General features: G+C 38.2%; 2 protein-coding genes across 5 annotated transcripts; both read left to right on the forward strand.

Annotated features, from left to right (window-relative positions):
- The first annotated feature begins 1,768 nt into the window (after nt 1-1,768).
- LOC129237894 (uncharacterized) lies at nt 1,769-2,236 on the forward strand. Its single transcript, XM_054872870.1, has 2 exons — nt 1,769-1,853; nt 1,916-2,236. The coding sequence occupies exon 2, from the start codon at nt 1,925-1,927 to the stop codon at nt 2,147-2,149; it is 225 nt and encodes a 74-aa protein (XP_054728845.1). The 5' UTR covers nt 1,769-1,853; nt 1,916-1,924; the 3' UTR covers nt 2,150-2,236.
- A 3,751-nt stretch (nt 2,237-5,987) lies between these two features.
- LOC129239437 (nuclear pore complex protein Nup153) lies at nt 5,988-22,464 on the forward strand. Of its 4 annotated transcripts, XM_054874916.1 has the most exons (9): nt 5,988-6,123; nt 6,703-6,861; nt 7,068-7,469; nt 7,531-7,823; nt 8,210-12,866; nt 12,925-13,029; nt 13,502-13,573; nt 19,026-19,090; nt 19,825-20,038. In XM_054874916.1, exons 1-9 carry the CDS (start codon nt 5,989-5,991, stop codon nt 19,910-19,912), a joined length of 5,976 nt encoding a protein of 1,991 aa, XP_054730891.1. In that variant the 5' UTR covers nt 5,988; the 3' UTR covers nt 19,913-20,038. The 4 variants fall into 4 exon arrangements, with proteins under 4 accessions (XP_054730891.1, XP_054730892.1, XP_054730890.1 ...); XM_054874917.1 differs by lacking the exon at nt 13,502-13,573 and having other exon boundaries at nt 5,994-6,123; XM_054874915.1 differs by lacking the exons at nt 13,502-13,573; nt 19,026-19,090 and having other exon boundaries at nt 6,005-6,645; nt 19,825-22,464.
- The last annotated feature ends 531 nt before the right edge of the window (nt 22,465-22,995 follow it).

The following is a 22,995-nucleotide window of genomic DNA, read 5'->3' on the forward strand; positions in this document are numbered from 1 at the left end:
TGAGCGGATTTGACATTTATGCTGATATCACAAGATTTAGCTTGTGGTACTGGCATACGATAAAAATCAGAATTTTGCACATTTGTATTAACCGTATTCGTAAACAAAGCAGTGGCATGAGCATTGGCTGTGTTGATTTTTATCAGTAACTCAAGCTAGATTTTGTGAAACATATCCCAAGTGACGGCAACACATCTGTCAAATTCGTTCAGAACCGAATAAAAGTTTGCTACGTAGAACGCCTTTTCACCATAACTCTATAGACATGCTTTCGTTCGGAGTCGACTATAGACATAGATAACCTAAATAGCCTCTGGCGACGCTCCAGCATGCTTGTCCAGCAGGCTTATATGTGTGCGTGTCGGGTGACACTCGTACTTGCTTCGTGTCACACATACTTGTTGTCGGCTTTTGCATGATGAAAATCAAAAATTTTAGATATTAGCGCCAAGCACCCGACACGCACACATATAAGCCTGCTGGACAAGCTTGCTGGAGCGTAACCAGAGGCTAATAGACATGCCTTGACTAAAACAAAAAAATTAATACCAAACGACAAGACAGAAGTTACCAGAAAGTACGAGTTTTCACATCTAGAAATTAAGATAGTTGTTAAGCATATGTTTATAAGCACAGGTCTATGCACACGAGGTATTCAGTCTTAAGGCTAGTACTAACTTCACAACCGTGAAAGCGACATTCATTCGGCTTGCCGTAAAATGTTGCTAGCAAGTCTGGTTGTCAAATGAGAAGAAACGTTAAATTTATGATCATTGCTCCAGTAGCAATTAGCAAATTTTGGTAAGAAGTGTTTTTAAATTAGCACACATATACATATATTGGGACAAAAAATATAAAGAAGATTTATGTACCTATACTCGTTGCGAAGGCGTTTCGCTTAAAAATGCCATGTCTTCGGATTATTCCAACTGAGACACTTCACTCGGAACCGAACAGTCGGTTATCGTTCAATTTTAAATGACATGTGTATTTTAAATATATACATATATATATATCTATATAATTGACGCGCATACCCTTTTACGTGTTTGGCCGAGCGCTTCCTCCTATTTGTAGTGTACGTCTTGATGTTGTTTCACAAATGGAGAGACCTACAATTTCAAGCCGACTCCGAGCGGCAGATATTTTTTTGAGGAGCTTTTTCATGACAGAAATACATTCGGATGTTTGCCATTGTCTGTCGAGGAGCGACCGCTATTAGAAAAAACTGTTTCTTTATTTTGGTTTTTCACCGAGATTCGAATCTACGTTCTCTCTGAATTCCGAATGGTAATCACGCACCAAACTATTTGGCTACGGCAGCCGCCTTTTAAATAGCTGTGTACTCATGGCGTGAATTGAGTACTACTTTGCCGTGAGATGCATACAAAATTTCACGCATATTTTACGGCAATGCATTTGTATGGATTTTCACAGCTATTACACGTGAAACGCGAAGTTAGTACTATGATTTATGTTGAACGTGTAAACGTACAAAGTAATATAAAGTGATCAAGCATTAAAATCAAATAAATCAAGTAAGTAGTGTTGCCATTAGTTTTTGACTTTTATTTAGCTATAGAGAGACGTTTTGTTCGAGAAATACGGGTTTCTCTCTTTCTATGCGAGCTATTTTTCCATTTGATAGTTTTACAATTACTGTGTCAGTTTTTACCAGAAAATTTGGGGAACAAAGTTAATAATGGTAAGATGTATAGATACTATCATTCTTGTAATAATGGAAAGTTAATTAGTTTTAAGCAATGTGGCAGCTTTATTGTTTGTCAGTGCCAGCTGTTTGGTAGCTCTCATCCAGTCTTGTTGTGTAACTTTGGTGATCTATATTAAATATTGTGGGTTTTATTGCATTTATAATTTAAGGAAAACGCTTATTCCATTTTATTTTTTCTTCAAGGTTTATAATATGTCTGCTTCAGCGGCGCGCAATTCCCATGGTCTCCTTAAACGTGCGTGGAACGAGATTCCCGACATTGTTGCTGGGTCGGTGTTAGCGCTCTTAGGATTAGGACTGGCTACTGCGGGTGTTGCCGGATATTATTCTAAGGACGGTGACAATCGACGTTACAAAACGGGATATGTTGTAATGCGACCCGACGATCCACGTGCTGAAAAAGTTCGGAAAGATTAAGTAGTTTACATTGAAAGCTGAGTTATTTTTTAAACCAAGAAATGTTAGAAAATAGCGAAAATAAAGGTAACGAAATTGTAAGACTCACTTGTGGCCAATTCAATTGTGTCCAACAACGTTGTAATATCATTTTACTAAATAGAAAGTCCATGGTAGGATTCCTACTACTTAACAGGTTGACTGCGTCCAAACAACCGAGAAATATGGCTCCTATTGACCTACAACTAATTTTTACAGATAATGGTAAAATATTAATTTAGGATTAAAAAAATTCACTTAATTTGATGAAATTCGAAATTAGAGAGAAATTCCGTCAATTTATCGTATGGTGGCACGTTAGCACACATTAACAGTAACATAAAGTACCATAAGAGTCAAACGTGTCGCAGCTTCAGCAATTACAATTATGATTTTGATCGTGTTTAATATTTTATCTTGCAAAACATCGCAACTAGTTAATTTTTATTCCAGAGGAGGTTTGAGCAAGTTTAGTATTTTGTGACATTCCGGTAAATGTCCAGTGTAAAGTAAGTTCAAGATATCCTATCAGAGGAGGAGAATGACGAAAATGCGGATAATGGTTTTCATATGGCGGCCGCCGTAGCCGAATGGGTTGGTGCGTGTTTACCATTCGAAATTCACAGATAAAACGTTGGTTCGAATCTCGGTGAAAACAAAATTTATAAAAACATTTTTCTAATAGTGGTCGCCCCTCCGCAGGCTATGGCAAACCTCCGAGTGTATTTCTGTCATGAAGAAAGCTCCTCATAAAAATATATCTGCCGTTCGGAGTCGGCTTGAAACTGTAGGTCCCTCCATTTGTGGAACAACATCAAGACGCACTCCACAAATAGGAGGAGGAGCTCGGCCAAACACCCAAAAAGGGTGTACGCGCCAATTATATTTATATATATATGTATATATAGAAAATAGGAAATCTACTTCTGAAAGTGAAATAAATAAGACGTTTGAAACTATTAAAGGAAACCTTCAACTTCCTGATTCACAGGAAGAAACAAGTTACCAAGGTGAAAGGGGGAAAAAAACCAGCCAATTTGAATTGTCATATTAACAAGCCAAGCAGTATACGTGGTTCCGACCTTTCCCACGACAGTCGGTTCTACGTTACCGGAACAACCCGGATTTATATCCGGCCAAGGACTGTCACTTCAGCAGCATTCCCCGTAAATGTATGGGGAATGTTTATGCTGCTACAACAACAACAACAACATGGTGGGATATATCAAGAACTTCATACAAGCAAAGAGTTCTGCGTTATTCACCGGTTGACACCAGCGGTTATATGGGTCTTTTGAACTAACGGAAAAATTCTGAATTTTATTTTATTATTTATTTTATTTTTTATTCATTTATTAGTATTAATAATACTTTACATTGCATAAGCAGACTGAAGCAGCGTAATTAAAGATCTTGTTGCGGTTTTGCACCTTAGTTTTAATTCCGGTTGTATGCGCCGAAGAGGTCAAACCAGCCAAACTTTAGGGTTGTTAACCGTTAATATTGGTATGTCTTCGATTTTCACCTTTAACTGCAGTTTGACATACATCGTCCAGGCGGCAATGAGGTCGCCATGGCAAGCGGTTCTATGTACCCGAATGGGTTTTCCCCGGGCAGGGACTGGCACCCCAGGAAACTAACCCTGCCTAGTGCGCTGATCACGTAACACCCCCGACAGTCGCTTCTACGTTACCGGAACTACCCGGATTTATATCCGGCCAAGGACTAACACTTCAGCAACTTTCCCCGTACATGTTCATGATGCTGTAGCAACAGCAACCTTAATGTGTTTTCCCCGACCAAAGAACTGCCGCCCCAGTAAACTAGCCCCTCGTTTTTTTACGTTTTGTTATGGTTTGCTGGTCACGAAGCATGTATTCGTCCAGACGTTGGTGACAGTTACACTTTCCCGAATAATTAAGCGGTTAACGACGCTTATCAGCTCTCATTCTGCTCCTTCATCACTTCTGATAATTAGTTCTGCCAATACTTTCTATCATCCACTTACTGTAGTTTGCTATTTCGTTGCCATTTAAATATACTTACCAATTAGCAAACGAGATCTCGGTGAACACTTTACCGGCAGTGTTGCTTCCAAGTAATTAAAATAAAAAATGGAAATAATTTACAACTTTTCTGATCCTTGTTTTGAGCAACAATTGGCGCCAATTATTTATAACGCCATATTTTGGTTAATTTCCGTTTCCAAATTTCGTCTACTACTCGTTTCTCTACTTTCTCGTTCTTCCGCTATTTTTGTGCGTCAAACTACTCTTTACCAATTTATCAATAACTGTAAAAATATAAAAAAAACTCGTCTATTTCTATAGTAGTTTTAGTCAAAAATACGTCTAGACTATTATCAAAATAGTTATCTTTTCGTTTTTAACTTAAATGAAACCCAATCGCTTACCCCATATATTCATATTCTTTCGCTTAATCTTCCTCTTCACAAACAAGTAATTTCTCTTCCTTTTGTTTGCATATTCGCTGCGTTGACGTCACGGCGAATTCGAAAGGTGCAACTTGTATTATATCATTCATGCTAACTTTTAAATTGTTGTTGCTGGGGTTGTTAGGTTGTTAATACTACTCTCTACCTCCTAGAAGACCCCACGGGCACACCCTGAGCAATGCAATGGGCGATGAACGACATTGTATTCTACAAGAAAAGACCAGCAGTATATGTACAATAGTCTAATAATACGTTCACATATATGTAAGTAGATTATCTACTTTTTCGTGCTTAACTCCCAATCCGTAATTAAAAAGCGAGATTACCCATACAAAATTTCTCTCCCGAAATCTAAGATTATGCAATAATCCTAGATTATTACCATACTTTTTTACATACGGGGTCCGGCACTCGAAGTACTATATAACCAATTTCAGACCCCTCGTAGTTGGCTAAATGACAGTCCAGAGTATTGTTTACAAGCGCGCGTAAGTATTTCTCATCAAAAACGCGAAAAAAGAAAATCAGTAATGGATTTCAAACGTAATAGTATGATTGCATTATATTTGGCTGGAAAATCACAACCAGCGATTGTTCGTGAGTTCGAGCACCTTATAGTAAATATAGGTTTTGTTTATCGCACCATTACTCATTACAATGATACTGATAGCATCGCGAAACGTGTTGGAGGTGGTTATCAAAAGACTGCAATGTGACGTGAAATGATTCAAAAAGCAAAGAAGCGACTTTAGCCAAATCCCTGATGAAACGCCAATCAAATGGCGAAAGAACTGAAAATATCTGACTGTATCATCCGCCGCTCTTAACTGGGGTGATTAAAAGCGAGAAATACCGAGAAATACCGTATATTGAATTGAATGTGGATCACTACTAAATTGTATAGTTCAATCCTTTCAAATTTGCTTTCTTTCGTTTCACATTTGTGTACCTCCTCATCTTGTTTACGTTCTCCGATCCAATACCGTCTTAGATTTAAAAAAAAAAATTGGACCTGAAAGAGATATTGTGGAGAGTAGAGGACAGGAGGATCAGTTTTTCAGTGCAAGTTGAATATACTTTTCAGCTAAACGAAGTTTAAACTTTTAGGTCTCGTTTTTTAGTGCAAAATAAACTAACATGGTTATTGGCTAGAACGTATTTTCAACTATTTGCAGAGCATTTTAATGTGTACACCCAAGGCAAGGGCTTTAAATTAATTTCCTTCTTTCATATAATCATGTCAACAAATAGATGTGTCCGATTCATATTATTTTTATTTTAGCGTTTTACTGCAACTCTGTATCGGTACCGCCATTTGTTTTCGTTAAATAACTTGCCGATTCGTTTTATTTAAACGACTTGAGCTATGAAAGCTCGTTGCTTGTTCGTTTATTCTCGTTCGTACTCACGCGTTTCTTCACATCGTTGTTTCTTTCATCGTGGTTCTGCGAAAAGTGTAAAAAATATATTTTTCAGTGATTGTTCTGGGTTAAAACTTAATGTAAAATTTATAAGATAACTTTACCAATTAGTGAATGATTTGTTGAATGTGTAATTGGGGAAAATTATGAACAAAAGTAAAAGCAAATTTCGCAGTGATTGACTTGAAGAAGTGGCAAAAGTCGAAGACAGGTCTGCTAAAACGTTGAAAAGGCAGAAGGAAGTTTGAATGTGCTTGAGGGAAAGAGAACAATAGTTGAAGTTTTATAAATTGCAATTGTGAGCGAGGGAGAAAAAAGTTGCTGCTAGTTGAGGAATAAGTGGAAGTAACGTGCCGCAAGAGCAGCGCAGTCGGCGGTGACGACTCGAGGCCATGAAAGCCTTGCTTTTAGATGCTTATTAGCGACTTTAATAAAATTTTCTTTCTGAAAATTGGGGACCTTTGTTTGTTACGAAAAAGTGAGCGGGAAAATAAAATCCAATCCAAAAAATTGATCTTAGTGGTGATCCATGCAATAAGGCGGAGAAAATTTGTCAACTTCGAGACGTGTGTGTGGTTGTGTGAATCGAATTGAATGCATGTGTAAGTTAATACGTTGGAATCGTGGCTTCTGCAAGTATATTTTTTAATCAAAAATAGTGGTCCCCCGCTGTCGTAAGTGTCCTAGCTATGTCAGCAGAGTACGAAGCCAGTCGCAACGCAGCGCGAAGGAGCGATATAGTACAAAAGACTATGAAAACTGACAGCAGCAACGATGACGATGACACCTTAGAAGATCTGGCGGGCTCAGCAAACAATGTAAGTACAGTACACTATTGACGATTATAAAACTAATACCTCTAGAATATTTTTAGTTATAATTTTACGTCATAGATAAATTTGGCCAAATGTTATCCGTCTATAAATTGCATTTGACTTATTACTGTAGAATTTTCTTTCAAACATAAAATTTGAAACATTTTAGATTCTATTAAAACTCACAAATGTTTGCATTGGCCTTTCAGTCTATTATAGGAAAAGTAAAATCGCGAGTGTCTAGCATAATTCCTACCAGTTTCTCAAAATGGTTCTCACCTTCAACGCGAAACAATGATTCTTTAAATGGAAGCTTTAGTGTAGGCACAGCACGCCGCCGTCGTCGCTTAGAGATTGAAGACGATGAAGAATATGTTGATGATGGTGACACTAATGAGGACGGAGTTCTTTCACGTAGCGAGTATAAAGAAAACTTAGTGAGTCGTAGCGATAACGCAAATAAAGACTCAGATGAAGATGATAGTGATAACAACAGTGACGACGATTCACCAAACGAGCCAGTAGTGTCAACGCAAAGGGCTCATCGTACGACCAAGTCTTCGAGCTCTGTTAATCAACCACCCAGCAAACGTTCTCGGATCAGTTTTGATGTAAGACAAATCGTTTTAGCACTATTTCTGTAATAATTTCTTATTTTCACAAATATTATAGGCAACAAGTACTCATCATCAGCCTTTAATAGCTTCTACTCCCGCGGTTGGAGTTTGTCGTCGAAACATCAACAGTCATTCCTACCCTTTAGTAGAAGAGACGTTATCCAAACCTTCAACTTCGCCCTCATTAAGCTACTTCATTGAAACGAATGTATATAATCAAAAGAAAATGGAACAACCAGCAACCTATGCCTTCCTTCCAGCCCCTGACACAGATGTAAATTCACAAGAAAAATTTGCGAATAGACTAAACACTAACGAACAACAATTGGAAAGCGTCACTGCAATAAGGTAATTAACATTAAGTCGGGATATTTTCTAACTCAAATGAAATTTCATTGTTCAAGAAATCGAAATTTTTATATCAACATTTCAGTGACTAGTTTGAACAATTGATTCAAATCTTATGCTCCAATAAAATTGCCATGTATTAAAAATAATAAATGTAATATTGGTGAAAAACTAATTTCTACGTAAACATTTTCGAAAAATTAAGACGAGATTTATAAATTTGTTTATTTGAGATTAATTGGAATCCAAAATAAACTCCAAAACATTCCCATTTTTTACTGCCTGGGAATATTAATTTAGTTTTTTACACGCTCTTATGAAACTTTGTTATTTTATAATTTTATACGTCATACTTTTATATAAAAAAGTTCGTTGTATATTTTTAGCTCAAGGCGAACATTGCATCTACCCTCGACATCTCAGGCCGCTAAGGAACGATCTGTGTCAATGAGTTTTCCAAGTTTTAAAAGGCAAACGCTGAGCGGTATAAGAAATACCAATAATCAGAACGCAGTATCGCCGACAATAAATACATCGACAACCATAATTGAAGAAGCGTTTGGAAAAGAAGAAGGGGATGAATTCAGACGCCAAGACAAACAAGCTGAAGTTCAGTCAGATGCAAAATCACGCCGTAAGGTGAATGGAAGCACTTTGCCATTTGTCGGAAGTAAGAAACAAAAATTAAACGGCACAGATGAACCTGAGGTCATCAATGTAGATGCCGATTCCGCTTCCGATAGCAGTGATGGCTGCATGGATTTACCCAATAATCTTACCCAACGTAAAACTGGTCTATTTAATATGTCACATTTAAATTGTCATAATGGCAATAAAAGCCGAACTTCATCTTTTGGAAATGGCATAAATTTTTATTCGCATTTAGAAGGACGTAAATCACTTTTTTCTGGTGGAGCGAATATTGCAGAATCGGCAAATGCTCTTAATAACTCAACCCTGTCTTTGACGTCTCTTAACAGGCGTCAATTTAACGCTTCCATCTATGGCAGTACATCGGCATTGAGCGATAGTCGATTGCTAAATACATTCTCTCCTTTCTACAAGGGGAAAACCACATATGGTGGTGCAGCAGCATACAAAAAATTTAGTGCAGGTTCCGGAGCGAGCAAAATTTGTAACCTTGCACCAACAATTATACGTCCAACATCGAGCTTGTCGACACTTTCCTCATCAAATAACTCGATCACAGCAAATATCGGGGGAACTAATGCACCTGGTGGTGTAGGTAGCAATGGCACAGAAAATACCTCTGCTATTTCTAGTACTGCCAAGCGAATACTCGATTTAATAAACGGCTTTGCTACGCCTTTAAGCGAAGCTAAGAAAATGGCTAACACAAGCGTTAAGGCAAATCCTCAACTTCTTCCACAGGCCAAATCACGTTTAAATGAAACGGATCTACAAGCATCGCGCATGATACGTCTTTCGCAGGTACGCACACCTTACGCCCGTCCGGCCGTAACCTTACAACCCACAATCAGGAACTCGACATTACCACCACCTGTAAGAGAATTGCAAGTACCATCTATGACGCAGCTACTACAAATGAAAAAGATGCAAAGCACCACAGAACGTTCCCGGCAAATAACAATGCAAAACAGTGGTAGTACCACGCGGCCAATTATTGGAGGCAGTGAATATGTGCTACCCATAATAAACGAAAACAATGTAATCGATAAGGAAGATTCACAAACTCGACAACAACAACAGCCACATACAAATAAAATAAAGAGCAAGGGCAGAACTTCTGCTCGAATAACCGCTTCGAAGAATGTTAACAATCTGGAGATTGATGAATCACCGCCACCAGTCAATTTGCCTAATATTGCATTTCCACTCATGCAATCTGTGCCAAAATTCGACATAGCTCTACCTAAACCTCCAATTGTAGCGCCAGCTGGGACTATTAAACCTGACTTCCCCAAACTCGATATCTTGCCCAATTCAAAATCTGCAGTTGTGGAACTCCAGACCATCGGCAGCAGTAACAACAAAAACGTTTTCGCTAATAAAACTGCAAGCAATTTGATTACCGATAGTAAGAAAATCGCCATCACTGAACGATCCAAAGATACAGAGGATTTTAACTCTAACGGGAGTGATAAAAAATCAGTCTCTGCAAATTTCAGTTTCAAATTTTCTGCACCATTGACTTTTGAATACGTTGAAGATAATGCTTCACCTGGTCAAAATATCAGTGCACCTAGCAAGAATTACAAATTTAGTCCACCAACTTCGGTATGCTTTGGAGCTGTTGGAACAAGTGAATCATCTACAAACCGAAAAGTACAAAGTGATGGCACTGTAACGCCCCAACTAAAAAGCGGTAGTGTGCTGGATGCCCTGAAGAAACCCTTCGCATTACCTGCTACTCCAAAAGAGAATGCAACGAATTCGGAAAGTACTGAGATAAAAAGTGGATTTGGCGATAAGTTCAAAAAGAGTACAAGCAACAAGTGGGAATGCGAAACATGTTTAATTTATAATGCTAGTGATGCCGACAAATGTGTTGCTTGCGAAACGCCACGCATAAAATCATCATCTATACCACCGACTGAAAAATCCCCTTCAACAACACTTCTAGCCACCACTTCTTCACAATTTGGTGCTCAGTTTAAAAAATCCTCCGATGAGTGGGAATGTGACAGTTGTTTGATACGCAATAAGCAGCAAGCCGATAGATGTGTCGCTTGCGAGACATCACGTAAAGGTGCCGCCACTCCTTCGGTATTGGGAGCAAGAACTTGGCAGTCTAACTCATTCGGTGACTCTTTTAAGAAAAAAGCAAACACCTGGGACTGCCCTACTTGCCTTATCAATAACAAAAGCGATTGCACCGAATGTGTTGCGTGTCAGACGAAAAATCCAGGGAGTGATAGTAGTAGCACTTGCCCCAAAGCCAATACAAAAAACACACATACATTTGGTTTCGATAATGTTGCTTACCCGTGTTCGGCTCAGTCAAATGCATCTTCAGATATTGGTTTCAAATCATTGGCTGCTGCTCAAATGTCTGCCAAGTGGGAATGCGATGCATGTATGACACGGAACGATGCAGCTCGCAACAAATGCAATTGTTGTGAACAAGCAAAACCTGGCACCACAACGCCTGACGTTCCTGCCAATGGGCCAAAGTTCATGTTTGGCTCAGCCGCATCATCTAAATTCACCTTTGGTTTCGGTACCAACGCCAATGGAACGTCGGCAACAGATTCAGGCGTTGGGACGACCTCAGTAATCGCACCTAATCAAAAGACTGATACAGAAAACATTACGGGTTTTGTTTTTGGCAGCACAACCAAGGCAACTACATTACCATCCGGAGGTAGTGGCTTTAGCTTCGGTATAAAACCGACTTCTGTCTCACCTAAAAATGAAGTTACTAGCAAAGGCAGCGAGAGTAAAGATGTCGCAGATAGTGTAAATAGTTCCAATCCAGCAGTATCTGAAGCAACGCCTAGTGCAAGTAAGCTCAGTACAAGTACCACTTCTGTTGGTAAAAATGTGGTTACTACCAACACCACTGTAAATTTTAAGTTTGGCGTACCACCCAGCTGTGACACTGCAACGACGACGACCACTGCAGCGCCTGCAGTCAAATTCAGTTTAACAAAGTCTGACTTTGCAGCTAAAGACGTTCCGGCAAAATCATCCGAACCTAATGCGTCATTCGGAGAATCTACAACTGGAGGCTTTAAATTTGGTAATAGCATTACAAATGCAAATTTGCAACCATCTGCAAGTAGTTTTACATTCGGTGTACCAGCTAAGTCAGTCAGTCCAGAGACAAGCACTACTACGACAACAACAAACACATTTTCTTTCGGTGCTTCTGCGTCTGCCCAGCCAGGTCAATCATTAGCGACATCTACAGCCACGTCGACTGCCACAGTTAAGCCCATGTTTAGCTTTGGGGGTACTACCACGTCGACTACCGCAGCAACAGCATCTACGTTAGCGTCTTCGTCTACGACGAGCAGTAGCACATCTGCTTCGGCCTTTACAAATACGGCAGGCGGCTTCAGTTTCGGTAGCAGTATCACAGGTAGTGCCACTGCTTCTCCAAACCCCAAACCGTTTATTGGCAGCTTTATCGCACCCACTGCCGTTTCAGTGGCTCCGTCTGCAGTTGCCTCTGCGCCTGGTTCAACCATCCCAACATTAGCAGCTGCGCCCACCAATGTTTTCGGCACTTTTGGTGGAAGCACTTCTTCGGCCAAAACAACTACTACCTCAGCTACACCGACTTTAACATCCACTGCTGCCCTGCCAACGACTAACACACAAATCTTCGGCTCGTCTGTCAGTGTCGAGTCTAAACCCACTGCGTCGGCAACAATGATTTTCGGAAGTGCTGGCAGCAAATCAGCCGCCATTGTTTCAACTACTCCAGCGCCATTTGTTTTCGGGTCGTCGTCGTCCATTGCCTCTACAGCGGGAACAGCGACCAACACAGTTCTAAGTGGCAACATAGTTGCCCCCGCAACAAGTTGGCCTAAAAGTGGATTCGCATTTGGTACCTCCCCTGCCAGCGCTGGAGCATCGAATACAAATGAAGCTCCGAAAACTGTATTTGGCTCCTTTACCACTGCTGCTGCCCCTACTGTAGCCGCTTCTGTAGCTTCTCCTGCTATGAATGCTGGTGGTTCGGTGTTTGGAAGCTTAGCCGCTAGCAGCAAAACCTCAGGACCAAGCGCTACATTTGGTAGTGTAGCAGTTAATGCTGCAGCAGTGAACCCAGCCACATTGTTCGGGGCTAGCGCTTCGACATCCACAACGGCTGCACAAACAACGCAAAATCTATTCGGAAGTGTGTCGGCAGCAACATCTTCTTTCGGTGCACCACCGTCGTTCGGCAGTAGCACTACCAACAACACACCGACCTTTGGAACCGTCAGTTCTGCGACTTTCGGTAGCTTCGGCACAGCGGCATCGAGTACAAGTAGCGATGGTGCATCGGCACCAAAGAAGGCCGAACCAGCTTTCAATTTTGGAGGAAACACTTCACAAATCAAATCGACTGTAAGTTATTTTATGCCTATTTCCTTCTGGAACAATTGTCATGTACTTGATTTTGTAGGGAGGATTCAACTTTGGAATGCAAGCGAACACTACTGCTAAATCTGCATTCAATTTTACCGCACCAAGTGGGCCGACATTTAACTTCACCGGTTCGAACAGTGATGTAAGTGTAATTTGAGGCTTAGTATATATAATTTACACTATTCTTCTTAAGTAATTTGTTTTTTGTAGTAATTTGTACCTCGTAATATACCTAAAAGGTGTTAAGTTTTTTATTTCAATACCAACATGTCTATATACATATATACTTGATGTGTATGTGTAGATATATTTATTAGCATTTTGTAGTCTTTTTATATATACCTATTACCAGTAGAAATACTTTAATTATTCTTTATTCTTTTCTAATCCAATTTTTAATGTAATACTTGCATTCTCGTATTGAACTGTGGTCTTTGAATTCATAATCGCATCTGCGTATGACAACATGATAATGCATTATTATTGATTTGTACTTCAACTATCATCTGCTATAACGGATGCCTTCAAATTGAACTGTATGAATGGTTGTTGTGTGCTTTGTTGATATTAACTTAATATTTCGGGCTCCAATATAACTATGGCATGAATAACAGGCGGCGAAACCCTTCCAATTTGGAGCAACACAATCAGCGCCGGTTTTCAATTTTAGTGGTGGGGCTGTGGAGGTAAAGTAGTAAATGAGATTTGGTATATCACACCTAGATTAATATAATGTTCCATGTTTAAGCTACAAAATTACTTCGAGTTACACCATCTAGTTCATCTACACATTTGACCAAATTAAACGAACATTTTATGTGAAATATGTTTGTGGAATGCTTTTTTGTTTATCAGAGCAGCACGGTTCAGATGATTTTAATTTTTGTAAATCAATTTAATTTTTGTAAATACTTCCCATGCTTTTTTAATGTTCATATTGCTTCCACCGCTTATTTGTGATAAACCCAACATAACTGAAACTTTTTAAAAATAGTTTTAAAAGCTTTGAAATGAAATTTCGGAATCGTTTACAATACACTATTACAAAGTTTTTAATTCTTCATTATCAACTGCATTAGCAGGAAGAAACATATTCACACATAAAATGTTATTGCCCAGCACCCTAATAAAATCCATTTGTAGTCTTGCGCATAACTTAAGTTCTTTGCATTGTAACACATTGTAACAGGCAATACCACCATAGATGCTTGTTTTATCTGTTGACCGAATGCTACTTATTATTGAGTTGTTGTTGTTGTTGTGGCAGCAGCATAAAACCTTCCCGGTAAATTTTTGGGGGAAAACTGCTGACGTTAAGTCTTTGGTCGGATATTCCCGTAACTTAGATCCGACTGTCGAGCGAACGTCCGGTGTGAGAACATTCACCCAGCCTTTGCCACATTGTCCAATTCTGCTGGAGCTTTTACTTGTAAATCATTATCACCCAACAATACAATACCTGTCAAACTGCAAGTTTCCTGAGCCCACCGTTAGGTGAGCTAGACGAAGACGTCCAGTGATTACAATACACTGACAGGCCAAAGTTACTGCTACAACAACAACCGCCTCCCATTTTCATGATCTTGGTCTGTCTTGATTAATTTTTCTCACAACTGTTTCACTCTTTTCAATTCAAGAACAAAGCATAACAACACAGTTTAGTTTAATACAAAAAAAGCCTAAAATACGAGGCAAAACTTGTAGATAACTGTTAAGAATTAACCACTGTTACCAAACTAACACAGTAATCAAAGAGTGGTTAGAAATTATGGCTTAAACTTTAAAATTGTACTACATAGGACTTACAATGGTCTTAATGGCAAATTTCTGCCAAGAAAAAGCTTCTCATAAAAACCACCTGCCTTTTGTCCCTTTCAATCGGGCCTAATAAAATATGTACACGCCAGCTGTATACATATAAATATATTTAAATACAGTGTATGCATCACAAAATAACTTCCCTTAAACAAAATTTTAAGAGCAAGAGGTTTGTAACACGTTTAGTATAATAATTTTTGTAAATGTAGTTTTTGATGTATAAAAAAGTATAGAAATTGAGCTATTATCTAATTTTTTTCTGTTAAATACACTTTAGCTAAACGTCACGAATTAATTTCAGTAGAGTCTTGTGTTAGCTTGATCTTAATTCTTAGTGGAGTAGAATATTCTCTTATGCGACCTTTCAATGCCCATAGCTTGTGCTTATTCCCGCTGCAAGTTCTCCATAGAATTTAAGTCTGGTCACTGTGGCGGTTAACCATAACCTTGATATTATTCATTTGAAACCATTCTGTTACCTGCTTGCACCATCGTGCACATATAAACCAATTCGCACCTCCCTCATATGGTCTTGCCTGACCCTAGGGAAAAATATGAAATAATAAAGTTAAAAGGTAGCTAATAATTATAACTAAAATAACATAAGTTTTGTGGATAAATTTATGAAAACATATGAAACTTGGTACACATATTACTCTTTATCCAAGGTGGTTTGATGTTGAAAATCGGAAAAATTGGCAAATAACCACGCCCAACTCCCACTTTAACTGTAATATTCGAAAAAGAAAAAAAAACAAAAAAACAAACTTATAAAATAAGAAAATTTACTGAAAATTTGCACAAATAATGAGTGAATAAAATGAAATATGGGCAAGCCGGAAAACCGTCAATGCCACGTCCATTTTCGAAAACCATGCCCACTTTTGATATGTCAAGGCTGAATATCCGTTCGTCCAATGTTAAAAAAAAAAAAAAAAAATGGCACGTACACTTCTGTTAACTGTTTGGCGTGCGTCTTGATGTTGTTCCACAAATGGAAGGACCTACAGTTTTAATCCGACCCTGAATGGCAATTGGTTTTTTATGAGGAGCTTTTTCATGTCAGAAATACACTCGGAGGTTTGTCATTGCCTGCTGTGAGATGTTACAAGCTATAAATCTCATGTCTATGAGTTTTTTTGATTCCAGAAATTAACAGCCGGTCCGAAATAAATTTTACAAAAATGTGCTCGGGTGTGAGTCGAATTTTACAGTTTCTTATTTGTTTTAAATGAATTTATATTTTTTGTAAAATCGCATTTGAAGAACCATCCAGATTAAAATGTTTATATATTGAACATGGTCTAGCATGGCTTCCGATATAAATTTTTGGAAGTCTATTCACATAATTGCTTTGGCTGCGGTAAAATAAAATTGCGTTTGTTTCATCCGATTGGTTTTAGACATTTCACTACTATTTTCTAGTCCTATCTTCTAACTTTATATTATATTTAACGAAATTTCGACCGTTTTCCTTGTGCACCCTTGTGCATATCAGACATTTTTCTCAAGCTCTTGACGTGTTTACGAAGTCAAGTTATTTCTATAATTCTGCTGCATTTTGCTCTGCAGTGATTGTTTCATTCGATCCATTGCTTTGATACTTAAATATGCATACTTTATAATTATATTAATGGGAGGATAAAGTCAGTTTTCGTTTGAAATATGATCCTGAAGTAGCTTTTTGCGGACAAGGATTTTTTTTAACATATTTCTTGAATCCATTAAAGTTTCCGTAGCGCAAATAAATAATCAAATACAAAAGTTGAATTGATCTGTATAATAGTATTTTGTATATTTTGTGCTTTGGCTGTTTTTGTTTATTAGTTTTTACTGGCATGCTGCACGATACCTTTGTATTATTACTCTTAATTTTGTGTTACATAATATATTTTTAACCGATTTCATAGTGGCAAATGCTTTACATTTCTATGCTAAACATATCAGATTAATGAGAATGAGAATTATTTTTGTTCAAGTAAATTAAAACATTACCGTTAACTTCTAATTTTCAGAAGAGCTATTTTTTCTAAATAATTTTGCTTTGATGCCCAAATCAGGTTACATTATGTATATGTTGACATATTATATAATCTGCCACCGCACTGATTCGAACCAGGCTATATTACATCTTTTTTATGATGTGGGTTTCACTAGACAGGACTAGTATACTGGGGCGGCAGCCCTTGGTCGGGAAAAACCCGAGTCATTCCGGTACGTAGAACCGGCTACCATGGGAATGACCGCAGGGTGGTGTCCTTTCTCCCTTGCTGTTCAATTTCTACATCTCGAAGTTCCCCCAACCACCTGCGGGAGTTTCCTTGATCTCATACGCTGACGACTGCACGATCTTGGCGTCGGGCAATGACATCGATGGCCTGTGTTCCAAAGTAAACAACTACCTCACCGACCTTTCTCGCTTTTTCACTGCGAGGAATCTCCAACTTTCCCCCACCAAGTCCACGGCGACCCTCTTTACCACCTGGACAAAGGAGGTCAAGCTGTCCCTGCGCACACAACCGCAACTGCCACTAAAGTCCAAAATCGCAACAAGGTCCTCAAATCGCTGGCCGGCAGCACTTGGGGCAAAGACAAAGAACTGTTGCTTTCGACATTTAAGGCAATTGGCCGGCCGGTTCTAAACTATGCTGCGCCTGGTCGCCTGGAACGAGTGATTCGCAGTGGACAAAGCTACAGACCTGTCAAAATACCGCCAGTCGGACAGCGACCGGGTGCCTCCTGATGTCACCCATCCAACACCTACACAACGAGGCACAAATGCTCCCAGTAGCGGAGCACAACAAACTGCTCAGCAAGCAGTTCCTGCTGGGATGTTACCGCAGGTTCCACCCCTGCAGACACCTGCTTGAGCCTGAGCCGCCTCCCAGGCACGTCAGGAGACACGTCCTAGACACGCTGACGAAATCCAGGACAAAACTGACCGAAACCTACTGGACCGGACAGTATTTAGACAGTCAATAAACGACATTCACCGGGAGACCGTCACCACCTTCATGAACTCCCGTCCTGTGAATGCCGTAATCGGAGTCCAACCACCACCCATCGCAGATGAAGAGCTCCAGCTTCCCCGTGAGACTCGTGTAACATTGGCACAATTACGTTCTGGATACTGTAGCAGGTTAAACTCCTACATATCCAGAATCGACCCCGACATACCAAACACATGTCCGGCATGTGAAGGTACCCCGCACGACACTAACCACCTCTTCACATGCCCCCTCAAACCGACTCATCTAACCCCCCTCTCCCTCTGGACCCAACCTGTCGAAACAGCATGTTTCCTGGGCCTACCCTTAGATGATCTAGACGAAGACGACCGATGATATACTTACACTGACAGGGCTACCTATGCTGTTAAAACAACAACAACAAAATTATTATCTATAGTCCGCTTGTTTGACGTCACTCTCAATTGTTTCGTTTCTTTAAAATAATGAGTTGAATTGATCGACAACCATGGCAATAAACTGACGTGTTTCATTCCGTTTCAGTACGAATACTCTATTGAAAAGGTTTCTGTAACCGAATGAAATGAAATATTCTCGATTATTCTCAATTGGCTTTGAGGTAGTGGCAACGCACATGAATTTAATTTCATATTTTTTAAATCGAAAATGTGTTCAATAATTAACCACAGAAGTGGTTTCTTAAAGTAGCATTCCGGACAGCTCTTCTTCATTTAAAAATAGTTATTTATCCATATTAAACTTACTGTATACACATTTTGGTTTTCATGCTTGGTTTTCTCAAAGCTGCCACAAAGAATTGTTGGTTCCATCTGACACATTCCTTGGCATACCATTTCTCTCACTGTTCCACATTTTGTCGATTAATGCTTACAGAAACACTTTCTCAACTAATCGAGCAATTTGGATCGAAATGATGTGACGTCATTGCGATCGACAATTTCGTCGATTTCTTACAAAACCGGGGCTACAGACCTGTTAAACTAAACCAACGGGGTTGCTCTACAATATACCTAGAATTTTTTTACGTTTCGTGCACCATCATATACATTTGAATCTCATGAGCGGTGTAGGGCATACATACACATATGTAAATGTACGTCTATTTGTAAATAATCGTGCATTAATTTAAATCTTTATTAAACCATTGAATACAAAGACCCTCTATCATACCTAGCTATTGATCATTAAGTCTTCATTAGAACACTATTTACTCACAAACAACATTTGCTGTATTTTTAATTTTTTCCAAATTAATATTTTTTCATATTGAAGCTGTGTATAAAGAAAAATAAAAAAGAGTGAGTAAAAATTGATTTAACTTCTTTTGCAGGCCACTCCGAATGCACCTTTCCAATTTAATGCAGGTACTGCGCCTGCCCCTAGCAATATATTTGCGTAAGTATAGCAGTGAAAATATTTTCAAAAAAGATTGTACTGAATTCGAGATTAATAGAAAAATATTAACTACTGCTCTACAGGAAAGGAAGCGTTTGCACGGCAAAGAATATTCAATCATGCTATATAACATTCATCCACTTGCATTCACTAACTCTTTACTAATTTTGTTTTGTCCCGTGCATTTGAACTTAATTGAAAATAATTATGCCTTGACGTTTTGTTCATGCGTTCATTTGTGTACATTTTTGTCGGTTTGGCGGTGTGTAAATAATTTGACATTTCTTTGTTATGTTTCGTTTCTTTATATTTGCAAATTTACTTCGGAAAATGACAAGCCACGGCCCGTACGCAAGGAAAGTTGTTGCAAACATCATTTCAAAGATAAATTGGGAAACTACAGATTTTACTAATCCCATCGTTGTTGTGATGGTGTTGTGTACTAAACGGGTCACATAGTGTTTACAACAATATTCCTCATGGCGGGGCTGCTTAAGTTGGTTAATTAATTAATTCTCAAACTATTAATTTTGAATAATTCGTAGTAAAAAGCGATCATTTTTTGTCCATAAAAACACAATCGACATCCACGAGAGTATCATAAATACTGAATGGTGTTCGACAAACACAATTTTACACGAAGCTGAATTCCTTGAGCAGAAGTTGAATACTTACTTTTGTAGACTGGAAATGCATTTATCAAAACCAAATAATTTTTATTCCCAAATCTGTAGACCAACTCCTTCAGCGCCCAACGCGCCGGGCGCCATGCAGGCTCGACGAAAGATCCGTCAACCGACAAGACGTCTCACACCACGGTAGAGCAATTTACAACCGCGGACGCCTCTAAAGGCGTGGACCAACAACAAAAACAACTGACGGGACAACTACGATGGTCAAGACAGAGGAACATCCAAGACAGCAATAACAGCAATAGCATCATTTCTGCAAACGCGCAGAACGACGAGTGTAACGCAGCAAAACCAATCTATACCGATTGTAGTGGAAACAGCAGCATCACTAACAGCAGAAGCAATAATAATAAAGCATCAAGAAAATCACTTATAAATAGCGTAGAAATGGTTGGCGGTGACAGAGCCAAATGTGGCATTACCAGGGCCATAAAACCCCAAATGACACTAAACAAATACAAATACATTCGAATGCCTCACAGCAACTCCACTCAAAATTCCTGCAATATTGTATCAGTTACTGGGACAAGCAGTACGATTACAGGGAAATCCGACAATTTGTGTAAAAACCGAAGTTTGAGTGATCAGATATTTGGAACGCGGTCAGTGAAGCGGAGCATTCGCGTACAATCGAAGTTTAATCTAAGCAAAGTGGAATGTGGAGAGCCCCAAACTTTATTCGTCAAAACGCAGTCTCTACTCACTCCGAACCAATATCGTAAAGTGAATTTTAAAAGTGTTGAATCAGCAGCAAGTTCAATCGCTTCAGCAACTCCAACGGAAAAGTCAGGTAGTACGTTGCAGTTGGTCTCGCTGTCGCCGTCAGAAGTGACCAATCAGTATCGTTTAATGCGTTGCAAGCTAGATAACTCGAAGCTGAATACGTTGTATAGTAAGTCAGTAGAATCCTTGCCAAAGGAAAGTGAACGAACAAAAATTGATCGGAAGGCGTGTAACTCGTTTGTTATTACCAACACCAATAGGGCTCCTATTGCGACAGATGCTATTGAAAAATTTCCCAGTTCTGCGGCTGCCAGAGCTGTGCTGCACGAATGAATGATGCGAGCACGGATGCGAAGCTATATTGCTACGGGCATTAGAATAACAACTTTTAAAATGCGAGTATATGACAGAATTAAACGTGACAGGTTCTATTATTATTGATTTCTAAGGGTTAATTTAACCAATTTAGTATTTTTAAGAAATCTACTATTGTATAAAAAAAGAATTAACAAACAGAAAAACAAAAGATTAACAGTTAATAACCAGGATATAATAGGTAAAAGAAGAAATATAGAATATAAAGAACATCAAAATTGAGAAAAAATGAATTTTGCAACATAAAAAACAAGAAATGTAAAATGAACACACATACATAAATGGTAAAACTATTGTACTATTACTGTATAACTAGTAAGAACGAAAGGGGAAGAGGGAGGGAGGGGGAGGGGAGGGGAGGGGTCTAATCCGCGAAGGAGGTTGGAACTAAATACGTTTTGCGTGGAACGGGGAGCAATACGTTAAATTCGGTTTGCGAGATTTTATACATCCGTTTTGATAATATCGTCTGTTAAGTCACTATCTTCGCAAAGTATAATGAAAGCGACTACATCTCAATTCTTGTGCTTATGTTAATCTTTATTTGATCAAAAATAATATGTAAAGTGCGCAGCAGGGAAATTGGCGTTATTACAATAAAGGATATGGTTGCTTACCGACCTGCAATTAAAATTTTAAATATTGCTTTTAACGCCTATTTACATATATTATATTTTGTTATTTTTATAAGAAAAATATTCGTTTCAACTTGAAGTGTGTTAACATAAAATTATAAATCGTAGTCTAATTGAAATATTTGAAGTTTGTTTTGTAATAGGTTAAAAATCAACTTTAACCCGGAAAACGTTAAAATTTCACAATTACACAATAAATTAATGTACATACATATAAGCAAATTGATTACATCGGCTTTATTTTTGTTCACATTGCGCTTGTGAAACATTAAGGGGAACTTTCAGGCATACATCTCAAAACTTTAATTAATATCCAATAATTTGTATTACTGCAACAAATACCGTTACAAATAAGTGTTTTTTGTACGGCTCCTGGTTTAAGTTGAAAATTATATCACTAAGAGATATTTTATCATGTTCGCAATTCAGCGTTCAAAACTTCTGGTATTGTTGAATGCCATAGCTTGGTAATTATAAAAATGTTTCAGAACCAATTTTTCGTATATATGCTTATGTATGGCGGTTTAAAATCTAGTGTTGTGTTGCTGAGTCAGCATCCATCGAAGGAAGGATGACTTAAGGAATAGAAAAATAGTTGCGTTAATTTCCATTTTTTTCTAATCTCTGATTTCATTGATGAATATGTGGGCATGACTACGAAATGTGTATTTTACAGGAACTAATAATGAAGATTAATGAACGTTTCGCATATTAAGGATAACTAAAATCAAGGGAGTGTACCACATAATATGTGAATAATAAAAAAGTCGTCCTTCATATATATTCACAATATGCTTTCATCTACATGTAAATATGATTGCAAAATAAAATTATAAACAAATTACACTATGAAACATGCTGGTATCTGCTCTAAAATGTGCGCAAATGGAGGGAGAGTTAAAACGAATGTGTACAGAATTACATAAATAAAGAATTTAGACAAATCTCATTTGGTTGTTTTTCTTTTTTTTTAATTTTTTTAGAAAATTTTGTGCGTTTTCTAAAACGTATGTATACAATGTAAAAGATAAATACCGTATCTATAAATTGCATCAGTAAAACATTGATAAATTGTAAAGTTATGTTTTGCAGCCCTGTTGACGTTTTGGAACATTTTATTTACTTTGAATATTAAAAATTAAATATTACATACATAAAATTATCTTAGAATGATAAAACAATTTCATTAAAAATTACCTTTTTTCGTTTTCCGCTATTATTTCCTTTGTACATGTACACACATTGCATCAGCTTTTTTAATGATGTCTTGGTTCCTCTTTGTTGCGTATTGAGAACATCAAAGATACTTTTAGGAACACGATCATCGTCAAAGATTTCAGGGTTGCGTTTAGGAACGTGGAACTTTGTTCGAATACAAAGCAACAGGCGTTTTGGAAAACGTCCTATTTTCAAGTGAAGATATGAATTAAATTAGACTTTTAGATTCTAGATTTATCACTTCTTTTAATAAACGCATTAC

The sequence above is a fragment of the Anastrepha obliqua genome, chromosome 2, assembly GCF_027943255.1.
Source record: "Anastrepha obliqua isolate idAnaObli1 chromosome 2, idAnaObli1_1.0, whole genome shotgun sequence".
NCBI lineage: Eukaryota > Metazoa > Arthropoda > Insecta > Diptera > Tephritidae > Anastrepha > Anastrepha obliqua.